The sequence below is a fragment of the Castor canadensis genome, chromosome 8, assembly GCF_047511655.1.
Source record: "Castor canadensis chromosome 8, mCasCan1.hap1v2, whole genome shotgun sequence".
Lineage (NCBI taxonomy): Eukaryota > Metazoa > Chordata > Mammalia > Rodentia > Castoridae > Castor > Castor canadensis.
Genome location: NC_133393.1, coordinates 30,721,298 through 30,738,578, shown reverse-complemented (window position 1 = coordinate 30,738,578; position 17,281 = coordinate 30,721,298). Strand labels below are relative to the sequence as shown.

The 17,281-nt window shown below is 38.4% G+C and overlaps 1 protein-coding gene across 15 annotated transcripts in view; it reads right to left on the bottom strand.

The window, feature by feature from the left end:
• Positions 1–17,281, bottom strand: part of LOC109687273 (cytidine monophosphate-N-acetylneuraminic acid hydroxylase) — a 300,528-nt gene that overhangs the window by 82,884 nt on the left and 200,363 nt on the right. For 2 of the 15 annotated variants that reach the window (XM_074082752.1, XM_074082745.1), the window contains exon 1: positions 8,415–8,564. The exons of 7 other annotated variants lie outside the window; for them this stretch is intronic. Coding sequence is in view for 4 of the 8 variants with exons in the window: in XM_074082741.1 (XP_073938842.1) it covers positions 8,415–8,509 (95 nt within the window). In the remaining 4 variants the exon portion in view is untranslated. Of the gene's footprint in view, positions 1–4,010; positions 4,498–8,198; positions 8,222–8,414; positions 8,646–17,281 lie in introns of those variants that run through there. 6 more of the 15 variants (XM_074082741.1, XM_074082748.1, XM_074082755.1 and 3 more) reach the window with 6 other exon arrangements.

Sequence of the window (17,281 nt, the reverse complement as noted above, 5' to 3'; positions counted from 1 at the left end):
CTCAACTCATGGTAAATGCTGTGATTAAAAGAGACCCCCTACACATGGGTGCACCACATAACATTACTGTTGCAAAATTGAGAACAGATGGAAAAGGCATACCAACTTTGCTTTCTCAGCTTCCCCTCATGGGTCTTATAGATGCTAAGTTAACTAACAAGAGAATGAGAAAAAACAAAGAGGGACTCAAAGGACTCATTAGAGGATGGTGGAAATTAAGAAATAAAATGAATTTAAAAAAAGAATTGGCAAGGGTGAAATAAAGAGAAAAAAAGAAAATGGAGAATCATGGGATCAAGCTCAGCAGGTAGAAATTCTTAAGAAGTTATTAGAAACTTGTATACATAAATGAATATTGACAGGTGGGGTTGAAACAAAGGTTTTAATACAGCACCACTGAAGATTAAATGGACCAAAAGGATCCTCTTCTGGTCTTCCAACATTAAGGGGCTCTAAGCAAGTTTGATATACATACTTCAATTTGGAGAAATTTAAAAAGCAAGAAAGCAGATAAACTTCTGATAGGAAATTTTCTGGAGGCAATGGTCAGGCATATAAATTAAGATAAAGACTGATGGAAAGGCCAGAGTCACTTGGCTCAGCCTGGTGCTGGGGGACGCAAAAGTCATTTGTGTAAGAGAGGATGGCACCTATAATCCTAGCAATCCTAGAATCCCAGATGCAGGACAGGTGCCAAGTTGAGATACATAGTGCGACTTTGTCTCTTTTAATTTCATTGTAGCTATCATAGATAACCAAAGGATTGAACCATCTTTTTTTCTTATTAGTTTGTATTTCTTTATGATCCCATAAACCACAATTCCTTTGACAATATTTACCTTTAGTAACTTAGTGTTGCATTGCTGTTGTTTTATTGCATTAGTGACCCTGAGGCCTAAAAGGAATCAGAGGTCCTTTAGCCACACCTTTCCATCCTTTCTCTTCCCAAACCACGTTACAATTCTAGCAAACCCCACTTCCCTGTCACCAACTGTGTTGGAAAACTCAGACCCAGTTTCTCCTGCTATTGCCCACAGCACAGATGGCCTGACATAAGATGTGTAGGAAACTTTCCCACACACACCAAGCAAGTATTGGAACTCAGAAAAATAATATCCAGGACTGAAGGCCTCATACGCAGTTTCTCTCTGACCTTCTCCTGACCTTCTGCTTTTTACTCTTCAATCTCCCCAAGGCAAGTTATAGGAACCGAAATTCCTCTTCACCATGTGGATCATAGAAATGAGAACATCTTTCCTCCCAAGTCAGTCATAAACCTTTAAAAAAAAAAAAGTAGTACTCTAAATTTTTCCCACCTTTGTTTTGGAACTGGTCATAAAGAAGTTCTCTTGTCTGAGAGTAGATCATATAGACCCCCATTTCAGAAGCAGTTCCGCCTCTGCTCAGAAGGAATCAATGCTGCACAGAGAGGCCAAGAAGAAACTGAGCAAACAGGCCTTGCTCAGATTCTTGCTGGGTTTCCTCACTCAGTCTATTATCATTACCTCATATCCTTTTTGTCTCATCAGCTATCTACACAGATGTCATGAAACCTAAGTGTAAAACTGGATAGTTCACCCTGGGTCTTTGGAGTTTTCAATCTGAAGGCATCAGATGGTCACATAAAACTATGATCAACTAAATCTGTCATGGTCTTCTCTTATTATCTTGCCTCTTGGTACGGAAGTGTTGGCCATGACCCTTTGTAATGGACGGGAAAGGGGTCCTCCTCTTTTTAGCAATCAGTTCTGTAGAGAAGGGTGTCCTCTAATCCAATTCACTTCTGCAAATCAATTTGGAGACAGGGTCATATCCCACAGAATGAAGGCCCAGATCCCAGGACTGTACCCTCTGTCCTACTTCAGATGTCCAGCTTGTTTTCCTTTGCTTCTTACCCTCTGGCTATAAATTGGCGTTCTCAAATCCCTTCTGTGGGTTCAATTAACTTGCTTTAGTGACTTACAGAACTCATGGAAACACTTACGCTTACCAGCTTGTTACAAAGGATATTACAAAAGATAAGTGATGTACAAGGTAAAGCACAAAAGGGATGTAGAGCTCCCATATGCTCTCCAGGGACACCTACCCTCAAGGAACCTCCACATATTCAGCTCTCAGAGAGTCTCTGAACTTTGTCCTTTGAGTTTTTACGGAGCTTTCATTGCACAGGCTTAACTGAAGCATGGACAACCATGTCAAAACGTGATTGGACAAAAAGGGTCTGAATCAATGGTAATGGACTGAGAGGGGCAAGACCCAGCAAAGCCTGTCTGTTCCTTTTGGCCTCTGTGCAGCATAGCTTCCTCCTAAGTATAGGGAAGGACTCCTTCTGAAATGGGGTTCTAAGATATACTCTCAGACAAGTACGTCAGTGGATCTTTTTTTTATGGCCAGCTCCAAGGCAGAGGAAAGATAAGAATTTCTATGACCTGCCTTGGGGAAGAGAAAATCTCATTTCTGGGCCTTCCTTAGGGAGGGAGTTATGATCCAGGAATAGTACATGAAACCCATTGCTAATGTTACAATCCCTAATCACTTCCTCCAGCTCATTTTAAACTACACTCTTCCTCCTCATGACGGCTGGTCTTCTTCTGTTTCCTGAAGGCACAACCCTATACCCAGAACATTCTTCTTTGATCACTTCTTCATGTATTTATCTCTCTTTATCCTTTAGATTCCCATTTAACCATCATCTCTTCTGGAAAGTCTTCCTTGACTTCTCAGAAAAGGTCAAATACTACTATAGGTATGACACACGCCCTTTTCTTTAGTATGACTTATCAAAACTTATAGTTGCATTTTTATTTCTTTTTGGCAGTATTGGGGTTTGAACTCAGGGCCTCACGCTTGCTAGGCAGGTGCTCTTGCCACTTGAGCCATTCATTTTAATTATGAGATAGATTCACTTCTCTGTTTCCTAGAAAATTATAAGGCACATGAGACAAGGAATATGTCTACATGAGTTTGCTTTGTATCCCCACAGCCTAACACAGGGGGATTTCAATGAATGTTTGTTGAAAGAATAAATGAAATCACAATGAGTAGCCCACAATGATTGTTACAAAACGCTTCTTAGGAACCTGGAATTTAAACATGCCACCATTCCTAGAATTTCTGTACCATAGCTTCATGTTTACTTGAAAACTAGACCTTAGCAAAAAGTCATGTTGACATCTTGAGAACAAAAAGTACTATAAAATGTACACCAATATTTGCCTAGGTAGTAGTTTAAAGGTTTACTTGTCATGTAGTCAATATTTCTCTATAGAAAGATTGCAACTGGAAAATTGTCTTAATCTAGTCCTTAAAATCTTATGTACCCCATCAAGTATTCAACATTTTATTAATAGGTGCTTTAAGACTGACTATACTTTTTTTTGAGACAGGGTCTCACTATGTAGTACATGCTGGCCTCAAACTTATAATCTTCTTACCTTAACCTCCCCAGTTCTGGGATTACAGGTATGAGCCACCACACTCAGCCTGACTAGACTTGTGACCCATAAATTAAATATGCCTTTTAGTCCAGAGCACCCTCAAGTCCAGAACCTGAGTCTTCCAGGTTCTTTTAGTCTTCCCCGCTTAAGTACCTCTCTTGGTCTTAAAGCTTTCTGAGTCCTAAGCAAAACAGTAAGTGATGTGTTAACAGAAGGAAACTTCAAAAACCAAGATCTGCCAGAAGCCATGGAAAAATAAGAGAAATCTACAGAAAAGGAGGGGTCACTGGTGAGGGGGATAGGAGAGTGGTCAGGGGTTGGAGAGAGAAGACTCGGGAAGGTAGAATGTCAAGGCAGACTAGGTGTGAGGAAACAAGCTCAGTACCCAAATAAGTAGATGAGTTGCAAATCAGAGATTCCTAAGATGGTTAATACTGTATATTCAAAAATTGTTTTAACATCATGAATCCCACCCCATTTGTCACCAAGAGCTCTCAGTTCTTGTACCTAGTCTCAGAAGAAGTAAAGACAAATTATTTTACTTAATTCAGTGGGAAAATATTTAAACCATACCTTTGTTCCTTCCAAGTAAACAAGGGCCAAAGAGTACATAAACAGCTCCTCAGATATAGAACAAAGTCAGGCTGAAATCTTCTTTTGAATGATCTTTAGAATTTCTAGCATAGAGGAAGCCTGTAAATTTCAATTTAATTGGTAACAAATTTGTTCTTATTTTCCTGTAGCCAGAAAGCCTTTTCGAAAGCAATTATAGAAGTCCATCAGACAAGAGCACGGCAGGAGAGTCAGACTTCTGGTGACATGAATATTCAGGCAGCTGATGTGACTGTTAGTCATCTTCAAGAATCTACCGACATTTCTATTTCCATCCCAGCTCCACCCATCAGAGTGGAGCAAGTAAACGGTGTGCTTTAGATAAGCTAAGTTCCCTGTCAACGTTGCAGTTAGGAAATTGTGTATGTGTGTATGTGCATGTGTGTGTGTCTGTATATTTTATAGACACAGAAATGTGATCTAAGAGAAGAAAATATTAAGGAGGACTTAATCCATCCTGGCTGACTTTGTGTACTCTTCTGAAAGTAAGTCAGCCACTATAAACACACTTTGTTTTCTTTAGTGCTGTAATAATAATTGCTTTGTTATGGTGAAAGGATCTCTGGCTCTAGAGTATAGAGTTTAGTTCTAGGCTGTTCTTTCTGATTCCTATACTCCTGTGTTCCGATCCCTGAGGACTCAGACTAGTCAGAGTTTAGAGTGTAAGCCTAGATCTCCTAAGTCTGTAATTCTTCTTGGTTTATTCCCCTCTTATGACAAATATCTTGGTCTTTTAGCTGATTACAATTTCAGCACTCACAAGGGAGTCTTCTATGGTTCCTTCAATAAGTGAAACAGAGTAAGAACTATCTAATATCTTGTCTTTGTCTACCTGCTGATGTTCAAAAACTCACCTCAAGTTATTCCTCCATTAAAATCAACTACTATTTCATTTCTCACTGAGTTCTTTTTCTCCTGAATTCCTGGGAAATTCTGCACCTCCAAACTTGCACTTTAAAAAATGGATAATAATTCTGAGTCTCTGAATATTTTTATTATGTTAGTCTTGTCCCTCTAATGAGATTGTAAATTTCCAATTAGATTCTCTCTAGATTGTAAGTCTTGTCTCTCTAATTAGATTGTGTCTCTAATTAGATTGTCAACACTGGAAATGTGACTCTGGACTTGTGTTTACCACAATGCTTAAAATGGCATATCGGAAACTAGTTGGTGGCAAATCTCTAGTAAAAAGCAAGAGGACAATTTTTACTACATCTGTTTTAGGGGTGGTCCTGGGGTTTGAACACAGGGCCTCATGATTGATAAGCAGGAGCTCTGCCACTTGAGTCAGGCCCCCACCTCTTTTTTGCTTTTCTTTATTTTCCAGTTCTTTTGCCTGGGATTGGTCTCAAACCATAATTCTCTAACTCTGCCTTCCCAGTAACGGGAATTACAAGCACACACCACCACATCTGATCCTACCACTTCTCCTCTTGTTAGTCAAATGTCTGTTAGTAGGATGGGAGAAGAAAACATACGTGTACAGGAAAGCAATGTGAGTCAACTCCCTGTATAGCTATCCTTATCTCAACCAGCAAAAACCCTTGTTCCTTCCTATTATTGCTTATACTCTCTCTACCATAAAATTAGAGATAAGGTCAAAATAGTTTCTGCCTGGAAGCGAGGGTGTGGCGGGGGGGAAAGGAATGGGTGGGGGGTTAAGGGAGGGGGTGAGGGGAAGAGGGGAGAAATGACAAACATTGTACGCATATGTGAATAAAAAAAAAGAAAAGAAAGGACTTCAATGTAAGGCAGTTCTTCCAGGTAACACCTTACCCTCGAAGTTTTCTTTTCTTCAAATAAAGAAGGTCTTTCAAATTCTTCCTTCATTTTTTCCAGACAGCATTAAGTGACATTTTATAAATTGAGATTTGTTACCTGTAGGGAGGTGCACTAATTTTGAATGTATAGGTTTATGAGTTTTTCACACAGGGTATATAACCACACACCTGCCTCCCAGGTCAAGATGCAGACTATTTTCAGGGCCCCAGCCTACTCCCTCCTCATTAGTTCCCATCCAAATGGCATCCACTTGTCTAACCCTTATCACCATAGGTTAGTTATGCCTGCTCTTGAATTTTACATAAATGTAATCTTAAAATTATACACTCTCATGTTTAGCCTCTTTCTCCCCAAATCATAACCATATTGCTATGCACAGCAGTGGTTTGTTCTTTTTGTTGCTATGTAGGCTGCCGTTTCATAAATACACTACATTTTGTTTTTCTTCTACTATTGTTAGATTTAGGGTTGTTCCTTGCTTTTGACTATTATGATTAAATATAGTATGAACATCCTTGTATGTAACTTTTGGTGTACATAAGCATTCATTTGTGTTGGTAAAATATCCAGGGGTGGAATTTCTGGATCAAATAGTATATGCACATTTAGCTTTAATAGATATTAGCAACGAATTTTTCCTAATGGGTTGTACCATTTTACACTTTCAGCAGCAAATGCAAAAGAATTTCTGTAACACTATCACAGGCTTTATGCACCTGGTGCTTTGCAGGGGTTTTTTTAGTGTGCAATTAGCTAACTGGACAGTGACCGACTACACACAGACTATAAATTTGGGGATTGGTTTACCAGTCCTAATGCAATCATATGCACAGCCCAAGTGCACCATCGCCCAGAGACAATAGTATGAGGACCAGACGCATTGCAAAAGTGAATCTAGATTAGACGAACGAAGGCAGACAGTGCTGTCTGTTATCTGCTCCCAACTAGGGGTGATGCAAGTGTCTGAGAGAAGAGTTACAGTCAGCTCATATTAAAACAGCACTCTCTGGAACCCATATCTTATTTCTGGAACTTACATATTTATTACATGTTTTATAAATTTTACATGAGTCTCACTTTTAAAAAGGAAGCAAGAAACCACCAGAAGGAACTGAACCCTGACATGCATGATGAAACCCATATCAGTTGCCAATACCCAGGGCCCTACAACATTTATAAATGAGAAGAATTAATTTTTCTTATATATATGTGGAGGGGAAATCAGCTACCAGACACAATTACAAACAGCACCAGAGCAAAGATAACTCTTCTTAAGAATTTAATAAAAGAAACAAGGGAGAACTTTCAAAAAAAATTTAATTACTTTATCAGGATATTAAAAATGTTATCTTAATGGCAGAAACTTGCACCCTCTTAAGAAAAGAACAGGTTTGGCAACATTTTTTTGATCTAAGGTATCAACAAAGAAACAAAGAGGACCTTAGATTTCAAATACCAGGAACTCGTGTAAGAGCCAGCAGGAAGGTAAAGAGGGCAGAGAGGGGGCCACTGAGAGAGGTGGTGAGTGACAAGTCACTGGTGATGGGGTGGGTGAAGGATCTTTAAGAATAACTTTATGTTCTCTGGAGAGCTGTGATATCTCCTCCTTCCCCACCTCAGACTCTCAGCAACATGTACCCCAAAGGTGAATGGGATGAAGACCATTTTGGGAACACAAAAGAAGAGATGGGTTCCACATCTGGGCCAGGTTTGGCTATAAGAAGGGGTGTGACCAAGAGATCAGTAGCCAAAGAAAATTGGACCTAGAGCATCAGAAATACAAAATACCTCACAATTTAAAAGAAAAAAAAAAAAAAAAACAATAAGGCAGTGTAGGAATTACATTTCCTACCAGGAGTGGAATTTAGAATTGAGTATTTTGTTTAAGTATCAAAGAACAGGGTGTTTCAGAGATGAAACAGGTGCGTGGGGAAGGGGCAGCAAAAGAGCAAAAAGAGTTTTTAAGCAAAATCATGAGCGACAGAATAAACATTGGCAAAGGACTTGGTAGTAGAATAACATGCCAAAAACCAAACTGAGGATCTGTAGGACAGAAATACGAGGGGAGAGAGAGAAAGAATAGTATATGATAACTAATTTCTATATAATAGGAAATCCATGAAGACAAGAGAACAAAGAAAGACACATCAAGGAAATATGAAAAGAATATTTTCTCACCTAAAGAAAAGCCATACTATAATCTGGTGATATTTATAAATGGCAAAAATATTTTATAAGAAATCTTACAACCTTCCAGACCACCCCCCATCACACTCCTTCTGCTCATCCCCTCAAATCAGGTCCACATCAGGTAGGCAGTGCTGGTAAAAAAAGTGCTAGCAGGGGCCCTCTCATTTGTTAATTTACAGCACTGTTTACAGAATCCGCAGGGAGAATTCTACAGCTGGACTCTTCTATTATTTTCTCTCTCTCTCCTGCCAAGTTTCTTAGTTAACTCTTCTTCCTCCTCTCCACTCTCCACAACTTGGCTTCATTCCCCACTCTAGCTCCTCCCCAGTTCACTGGAACTGCTGTTCAGAGGTCCAGGGACCTCTTAAATTGGGAATGCCAAGATCCCCTTACCTTATGGAGCCTCCTATTACACTCAGCACTGCTGCTCCCTCCTTGAAGCTTTCTCCTCTATGGAAACTTGAGGTGCATCTCTTTCTGGTCTCCATGGATCTTTTTGTTTTGTTTTTCTTCTCTTCTGCCTGCTCTTAGATGCTGCAGCTTCCCAGGCTTCCTGGATCTATAATCTTATTACAGAGCCTATATTTGTCATATTCATCTCATTTGTTTCCAGAGATCAAACCTCTATAAGTAAAAAAGGAAAAAAAAAAAGAATACCAGGGATATTCAAAGAGCCCAAGGGTAGGAGCCTCAGCCCATCTGGCCTCATGCACGGGTGGAAACTTCAGCCCTTATGTCAGTGTTAGGGAAAACTACTCATCCGTTTCTCTTAGGTTTCCACTGGTGTGAGCAGAGGGAGGAAGAACCAATCTGCATGGACCGCCACTGGCAGGCTCAGGGACAAGTGCGTGGGTGGGCGGGGCCCTAGCTGAGTGCATCTTCCAACTGGCTGCAGGGGCAGTAGGGGAAGAGGCCTGGGGCTCTTTCTTTTTTTCTTTTTTTTTAACTCTCTCTTTCTCTGAAAACATTTATTTACTATATAATATCATCTTTGCTCAATTTACAAAAGTGTACAAGTAATATAAGAATATATTCTTGTTATTAAAATTAAAGTAATCCTGAGGAGTATAAGGAGTAAACAATCTCTAATTATTCCACTTTTTTCAACCCATTCTTCTCCTGGGGCTACTTTTAAGGGCATTGGTTGGACTCAGAATCACCTCTGCAAGCCTAGTCATCTCTCCTCAGATACATGGAGACTTGTAAGTCCCCAAATGGAAACCCAGGATAGGAAGTACGGAAGCCCACTTAATCCTGTCCTAAATCATATTCTTGAACCTGTCTTTTATCAAAGGTCCATCTGGAGATTATACAGGATATTGTAGCAGTTAATAAAAATCATTTTCACTCATTTTCAAGTAGATAATCATGTGTTTGTAGGCCCTATTTGCTATAGCCTAGAGAATTCTGTCCTTCTGCTGCACCAGTGAAACTTGACCTAATTCTAGGACTGGACTGCATTTTGTTATGCATTCTGGAATTTGAACTCAGGACCTTGCACTTGCTAAGCAATGCTCTACCCTTGAGTCACACCCCCAACCTTTTCTGCTTTAGTTATATTTCAAATAGAGTCTCAGATTTATGCCTGGCCAGGCCTGGACCTCCATCCTCCTGTTTTTGCTCCTCACAGAGCTGGAATGACAATGCTTCTACTGATTGAGATGAGGTCTTGTGAACTTTTTGCCCAGATTTGCCTTGAACCATGATTCTCTCCATCTCACCTTTCTGGAAAGCTAGTACTGGTCCAGTTTGTGCTATCTTCTTATCTTCTTACCTTTTTTGTGGGTAGGAAAGTGCTCTACCACTTGAGTCACATCCGCAGCCCTGTCTTTTTATTGCCCTTATCTAGTAAAGAGACAGACCAGAAGTACACAGTGCAGGTTTCATAAATGTTTATCAACAAGAAAAGAAGCAACATATTTTCTGCTTAGAGATATTAAACTAGCTTGCCTCTGTAACACCTTTTGGTCCCACATCTATTTATCACTTTTCCTTCCTAAACAGGTGCAGATGAAAATTTCATAAATTTTAAATTGCTATTCCAAATAGAATGATGAAATCTCCTGCCACCTGGCTGTATCCTGCCTGGCACATCAATCATTCCTTTGTCCAGTGTATACACTACCACCCCAAGGCAGTTGAGAGAGAAAAGATATTCACATAACTTTTATTAGGAGATTATCACAACTATTCTAGTTTATTATTAATTATTATTTTTCTTTTGCAGTATTAGGGTTTGAACTCAAGGTGTCCTGGTTATTAGGCAGGTGCTCTATAACTTAAGCCATGCCCACAGCCCTTTTCTGCTTTAGTTATTTTCAGATAGGGTCTTGCTTTTTTCCCAGGGTCATTCTCCCACATAGCTGGAAACACAGGCCCATGCCATGACTTCAGGCTTATTGATTGAGATGGAGTCTCACTAATTAACTTTTTGTTCAACTGGCCTTAAACTGTGATCCTCCAGATCTTTCCCTCCCAAGTATCTAGGATTATAAGTATGAGTAACTGCACCTGGACCTATTGTTAATCTCTTACTGTGACTAATTTATAAATTGAAATTTATCATTGGATATCATATCACAGTATGTATGTTTAAGGAAAAATAGTATATATAGGGTTTAGTGGTTTCAGTCATCTATGAGGGGGTGGTCTTGGAATGCATCCCCAATAAATAAAGGGGACTACTGTATTCTTAAAGGAAACTTGCTGAGACCTTCCAATCACAAATTATACATCGGTGCAGCCAATGCCCAGGGCAAGGTCCAGCACTAAGTACCGGTGACATGAAGTCAAATAAAAAATTATCCCGCACTTCCAGGAGCTTACAACCCAGTGAAGGAGACAATCAGCCAGAAAATGTCAGCACAATGCAAGACAAATTTGATGAATGACTAATTCCTCCACCTTGGTTCTAAATGTCTTTCTTCAGGTCACAGTCTCAAGAAGCATCCTAATTCTTCAACCTCTCCTCTCTACCTGCTCCCTCTTACCCATTTAAGTATTCACCCACCTGTCCCTATGTAGCCAAATTTCCAGGAAGAGTTAATACTCTCTCTCTTTCTCTCTCTCTCTCTCTCTCTCTCTCTCTCTCTCTCTCTCTATATATATATATATATATATATATATAGGTCTATATTTATAGCTATATCTATCTATCTATCTATCTATCTATCCATCATCTATCTATATCATCCCACAAAAAGTGTTCTCCTATGGTTAACAGTATCTTTCATATCATGATACTCAAACAATGCATTTCAGTCACCTCTGTTCCATTTGGCACAGTTAGCAATGCTCTCCTTTTTGAAACACTTTCCCTTTGGGCTTCATGGAAACATCCTTGACTTTTCATCCCCTCTCATCCCAACAAATTCCACAAAACATCAAACCCTTTTGCCTTGAAATGAATACACTGCCCAAATTCAAGGCCACATCTCTCTCATATGAACCACAGCAGGAACATCTTAACTGACTTTCCTGCCTCTCCTCTCATTAGCTCCACTTTCAACATACTTGTCATATCCCAGACAAACGAGCTTTTGAAACTGTCAGCTTTGATCATGTCTTTTCCCTTTTTAAGCTCTTAACAATTTCCTAACATCCGTGAGTGTAGGAAGCAAATTCCCTGTCATGTTCAGTTCATGCCCATCCTGGTTTGGTTTGCATCTGTCTCTCCAGGTCACATCCACACTCCCCACCTCTCTCTCTATCTTGGCTGGTGTGAGCTTCTCATGTTTTTTGTTTGTTTGTTTTAATATTCCATGTTTCTCATTTTAGCTGTTCCCTCTGCTTGAAATAATCTCCCTATCTATCCCGTGTTGCCTGGCTAACTCATAGTCACTACTCTGCTTTCAATGTAAATGCCATGTCATCTAGAAATCTCTGATTCACAAGGATATAAATAAAGTCCAATATAAGTTGGGCACCAGAAGCTCACACCTATAATCCTAGCTACTTAGGAGGCAGAGATCAGGAGGATCTCAGTTTGAAGCCAGTCCCAGGCATAGTTTGAAAGACCCTATTTGGGAAAAAAAAATCCAACATGAAAAAGGGCTGGTAGAGTGGCTCAAGTGGCAAGAGCACCTACCTAGCAAGCATGAAGCCCTAAGTTCAAATGCCAGTTCTGAAAAAAAAAATGAAAAAAAAAAAAACCCAAAACTCTGCATTTTTCCTGTCTTTATCCCTGGACTTGACTAAATCGTAGCAGGAGCCACATATGTCTTTGTTCATTGCTGTATTCCCAAAACCTACCATAGGCATACGCAATAGGTTTCTAAATAGAACTCAAATGGATCAGCAACTAAGAGAAAGAACTGACAAAGGGGACCACATTAAACTAAAAAGCTTCTGCACAACAAAAGAAATGGTCACCAGATTGAAGAAGCAGCTCACAGAATGGTAGACAAACTTTCTAGCTACACAACTGACAAGGGATTAATAACCAGAAAATACAAGGAACACAAAAAACCAGATTCTCAAAATATCAATGATCCAATGAAGAAATGGGCAAATGAACTGAACAGAGCTTTTTCAATGGAAGAAGTCCAAATGGACAAAAAACACATGAAGAAATGCTCACCATTCCTGGCCATAAAGGAAACCACTTGAAGATTCCACTCACTCCTGTTAGAATTGCTATCATCAAGAACACCACCAACAACAAATGTTGATGAAGATGTGGGGAAAAAGGAACTGTCATGCACTGTTGGTAGGAATGTAAATTAGTACAGCCACTATAGAAACAGTAGGGAGGCTCCTCAAAAAACTAAACATAGATCTGCCATGTGATCCAGCAATCCCACTCCTACGGATATACCCAAAGGAATGTGAGTCAGCTTACAATAAAAATACCTGCACACCCATGTTTATTCAGTATTATTCACAATAGCTAAGCTATGGAAACAGCCAAAATGCCCCACAACTGATGAATGAACTAAGAAACTGTGGTATTTATATACAATGGCTGGAACTGGAGAACATCATCTTAAGTGAAGTTAGCCAAAACCTGCATGTTTTCTCTCAAATGTGGAATATAGACCCACAAATACAAGCAATATTATGAAAAACAGGTAACTCTAAGGGAAATTCACTAACAGGAAAGGGATGGTAAAAGAAGGAAGTTAAGAATGTGAATATGGTTGATATACTTCCTATACAAGAATGAATATAGAAGTTTTAAATTTGTTGAAATCACCAGAAGAAGGGGACTATGGTAGAAAGCAGAAAAATAGACAGAATGAACCAATTTGGGTTATAATACATATATACATGGAAATGTCACAATGAAATTTATAACTATCTTAAACAAATAAGATGTCTTTTTTTCAAAAATGAAGAACAGGAAGGTAAAACAGGTCTTGTCTGGGGTGTTGGTACCAGTAGGAAGGGTAGGGAGAGGATATAAGGAAAAGGTGTAGAAGGGTGAATATGGTGAAAATATTACGTACTCATGTATGAAAGTGGAAAAATGAGACCTGTTGAAACTATTCCAGGAATGGGGGTGTAAAGGAGAATGAATGGGGGTTATTTCAACTATGATATATTGTAAGAACTTTTGTAAATGTCACAATGTATCCCCAGTACAGCAATAATTTGACAATAATAAAATCAAACTTTAAAAAGAAAGAATTTAATCTCTAAAAAGAAACCAATCCAAAAATATTTCAAGTTGTAGATGTCTAGTGATGGAGGGTCTTTTATACAATCCAGTCCAATTCTGCCACACCTCCCATTGCCTCTCCCCTTCCCATATTGTACAATTTAGGAAGTGGATGGCCCAAGAGGATGTCATTTTCTTAAGTTTACATGCCTAGTCAGTGGCAAATCTCATAATATAAACCAGGTCAGTATGCCAATGAATTTTAATTTTGGTAATTTTTGATTCCACAAACTCCAATGAGACTGCTCCAAATCAAACCAAATGAAAGGTTTCCGGAACCCTTACCTGGCTCTTCCATCCTGATTCACCCAAAAGAGCATTTTCTGCAAAAAAGAGAAACCTTTGGACGCTGATAACTTCAACACCTACCTCTTACTACCTACCAATGAAAGGCTTAGGAGTTGATAACAGTAACTGAAGACCTTTGGGTAACTCCTTAAAATGATGTTCTGTTCTAAAGCATTGTGTAATATTACCTTCATCTTTTTTCTGAGTTCTGAGCAAATTAGTCCATTTGTCATCATAGAACATTTGGAAGACATATATATATATTTTAAATTACTAAAGATGATCCAGAAATTCCTGTTCTAGGTATATATGTGTATGTGTGTGTGTATCAAAAAGAATAAAACACAACATTCAAATGAATACCTATACACCAGTGTTCATAGAGACATTATTTGTCATAGCCAAAATGGGAAACAGCCCATTTCCATCAACAGATGAATCGATAAACAAAATTTGGTACATACTTACAATGGAATATTATTCAGCTGGAAAAAGAAGGAATAAAATTTTCATATATCTTCCAACATGAGTGAAATTTGAAAATATTATCTCAGTGTAATAAATTAGACATAAAAGGACAGGTATTATAAAATTCCCTTATATGAGGTACTTAGAATAGGCAAATTTACAGGGGCAGCAAATAAAATACAGGTTACTAGGAGCTGAATAGGGTTAATGGGAAGTTATTGCTTAATGTATACATAGTTTCTATTTGTGATGAAAATTAATTTCTGGAATGAGGTAGTGGTGGTGGTTATAACCTTGCAAATATAGTTACACATTTAAATGTGTGGAATGGTTAGATGGTAAATTTTATGCTATGTATATTTTACCACAATTAAAAAATGTACTCAATAACTTCCAGCTCCAGACAAGATGGAACAGTCACATTTCTCCAGGATCCTCCCTCTTATAACTAAAAACATAACAAAACAAAATAAATTATGACTTAATACTAAAACATGTTCAAGTAACCCAAAAGAAAAGCAAAGGAACAAGAAACAAAGGAAAGAAACATTTTTAAAAATTTTTTATTTTATTCATATGTGCATACAATGTTTGGATCATTTCTCCCCCCTTCCCCCACCCCCTCCCTTATCCCCGGCATCCCCTCACTAACTGGCAGAAACTGTTTTGCCCTTATGTCTAATTTTGTTGAAGAGAGAGTATAAGCAATAATAGGAAGGACCAAGGGTTTTTGTCAGTTGAGATAAGGACAGCTATACAGGGAGTTGACATGCATTGATTTCCTGTGCATGTGTGTTACCTCCTAAGTTAATTCTTCTTTAACTAACCTTTTCTCTAGTTCCTGGTCCCCCTCCCCTATTGGCCTCATTTGCTCCAAAGTATCTGCTTTAGTTTCTCTGTGTTGAGGGCAACAAATGCTATCTAGTTTTTTAGGTGTCTTACCTATCCTCACCCCTCTCTTGTGTGTTCTCACTTTATCATGTGATCAAAGTCCAATCCCCTTGTTGTGTTTGCCCTTGATCTGATGTCCACATATGAGGGAGAACATACGATTTTTGGTCTTTTGGGCCAGGCTAACCTCACTCAGAATGATGTTCTCCAATTCCATCCATTTACCAGCAAATGATAATATTTCATTCTTCTTCATGGCTGCATAAATTTCCATTGTGTGTAAATACCACATTTTCTTGATCCATTCATCAGTAGTGGGGCATCTCGTCTGTTTCCATAACTTGGCTATTGTGAATAGTGCTGCAATAAACATGGGTGTGCAGGTGCCTCTGGAGTAACCTGTGTCACGTTCTTTTGGGTATATCCCCAAGAGTGGTATTGCTGGATCATATGGTAGATCAATGTTTAGATTTTTAAGTAGCCTCCAAATTTTTTTTCAGAGTGGTTGTACTAGTTTACATTCCCACCAACAGTGTAAGAGGGTTCCTTTTTCCCCCGCATTCTCGCCAACACCTGTTGTTAGTGGTGTTACTAGTGATGGCTATTCTAACAGGGGTGAGGTGGAATCTTAGTGTGGTTTTAATTTGCATTTCCTTTATTGCTAGAGATGGTGAGCATTTTTTGATGAGTTTTTTGGCCATTTGAATTTCTTCTTTTGAGAAAGTTCTGTTTAGTTCACTTGCCCATTTCTTTATTGGTTCGTTAATTTTGGGAGAATTTACTTTTTTAAGTTCCCTATATATTCTGGCTATCGGTCTTTGTCTGATGTGTAGCTGGCAAATATTTTCTCCCACTCTGTGGGTGGTATCTTCAGTTTAAAGACCATTTCTTTTGTTGAGCAGAAGCTTGTTAGTTTTATGAAGTCCCATTTATCTTTGCTATCTCTTAGTTGCTGTGCTGCTGGTGTTCCATTGAGAAAATTCTTGCCTATATGTATTAATTCCAGAGTATTTCCTACTCGGAAAGAAACATTTTTTACAGTCATAGGAAGGTTGAAAGTAAAAGAATGGAAAAAGATAAACCATGAATACATTAAACAAAAAAGAGCAGTTTAGACATCTTCCCTTGGATTTGTAACTAGCAGTGGAACTTCTGGCTCATATGGTAGATCTGTTGACAGGGTTTTTTTGTTTTGTTTTGTTTTTGAGGAAACTCCATAATGTTTTCCATAGAAACTGTACTAATTTACATTCCCACTAACAGTGTGCAAGAGTGCCCTTTTCCTGCATTTTCCCCAGCATTTAGTATTTTTGTGTTCTTTGAAAATAGCCATTAGAAATGAAATGAGATAATGTCTCATTGTGGTTTGATTTGCATTTCCTTGATGATAAGTGATGCTGGGCATTTTTCCATATATTTGTTTACCATTTTTGAATCTTCTTTTGAGAAATATATTCTGATCATTTTTGCTCATTTTAATGGATTATTTGGTTTTTACTGTTCAGTGTTTCAGTTTCTTTTATATTCTGAATATTAATCCTTTGTTGGATGAATAGTTGGCAAATATTTTCTCCCATTCTGTAAACTGTCTTTTAGTTCTATTGTTTCCTTTGCTATGAGAAGCTTTTTAGTTTAATATAATCCCATTTGTCAATTTTCATTTCACTGCCTTGCTTTCAGGGTCATATTTTTTAAAAATCTTTGCCCAGACAAGTGACTTAAAGTATTTCCCCTATGTTTTCTTCTAGACATTTCATAGTTTCAGATCTTATAGTTGTCTTTGATCCATTTTGAAGTGATTTTTGTAATATAATAAGAGATAGAAGTCTAGTTTAGTTACCCTGATCTGATCACTGTATCTTACATGCATGTCTGAACTTTCACACTGTGCCCCATATGTATGTATACTATACAACAAATATAAAAAATAACAGAGAATTTGGCTATATTAATA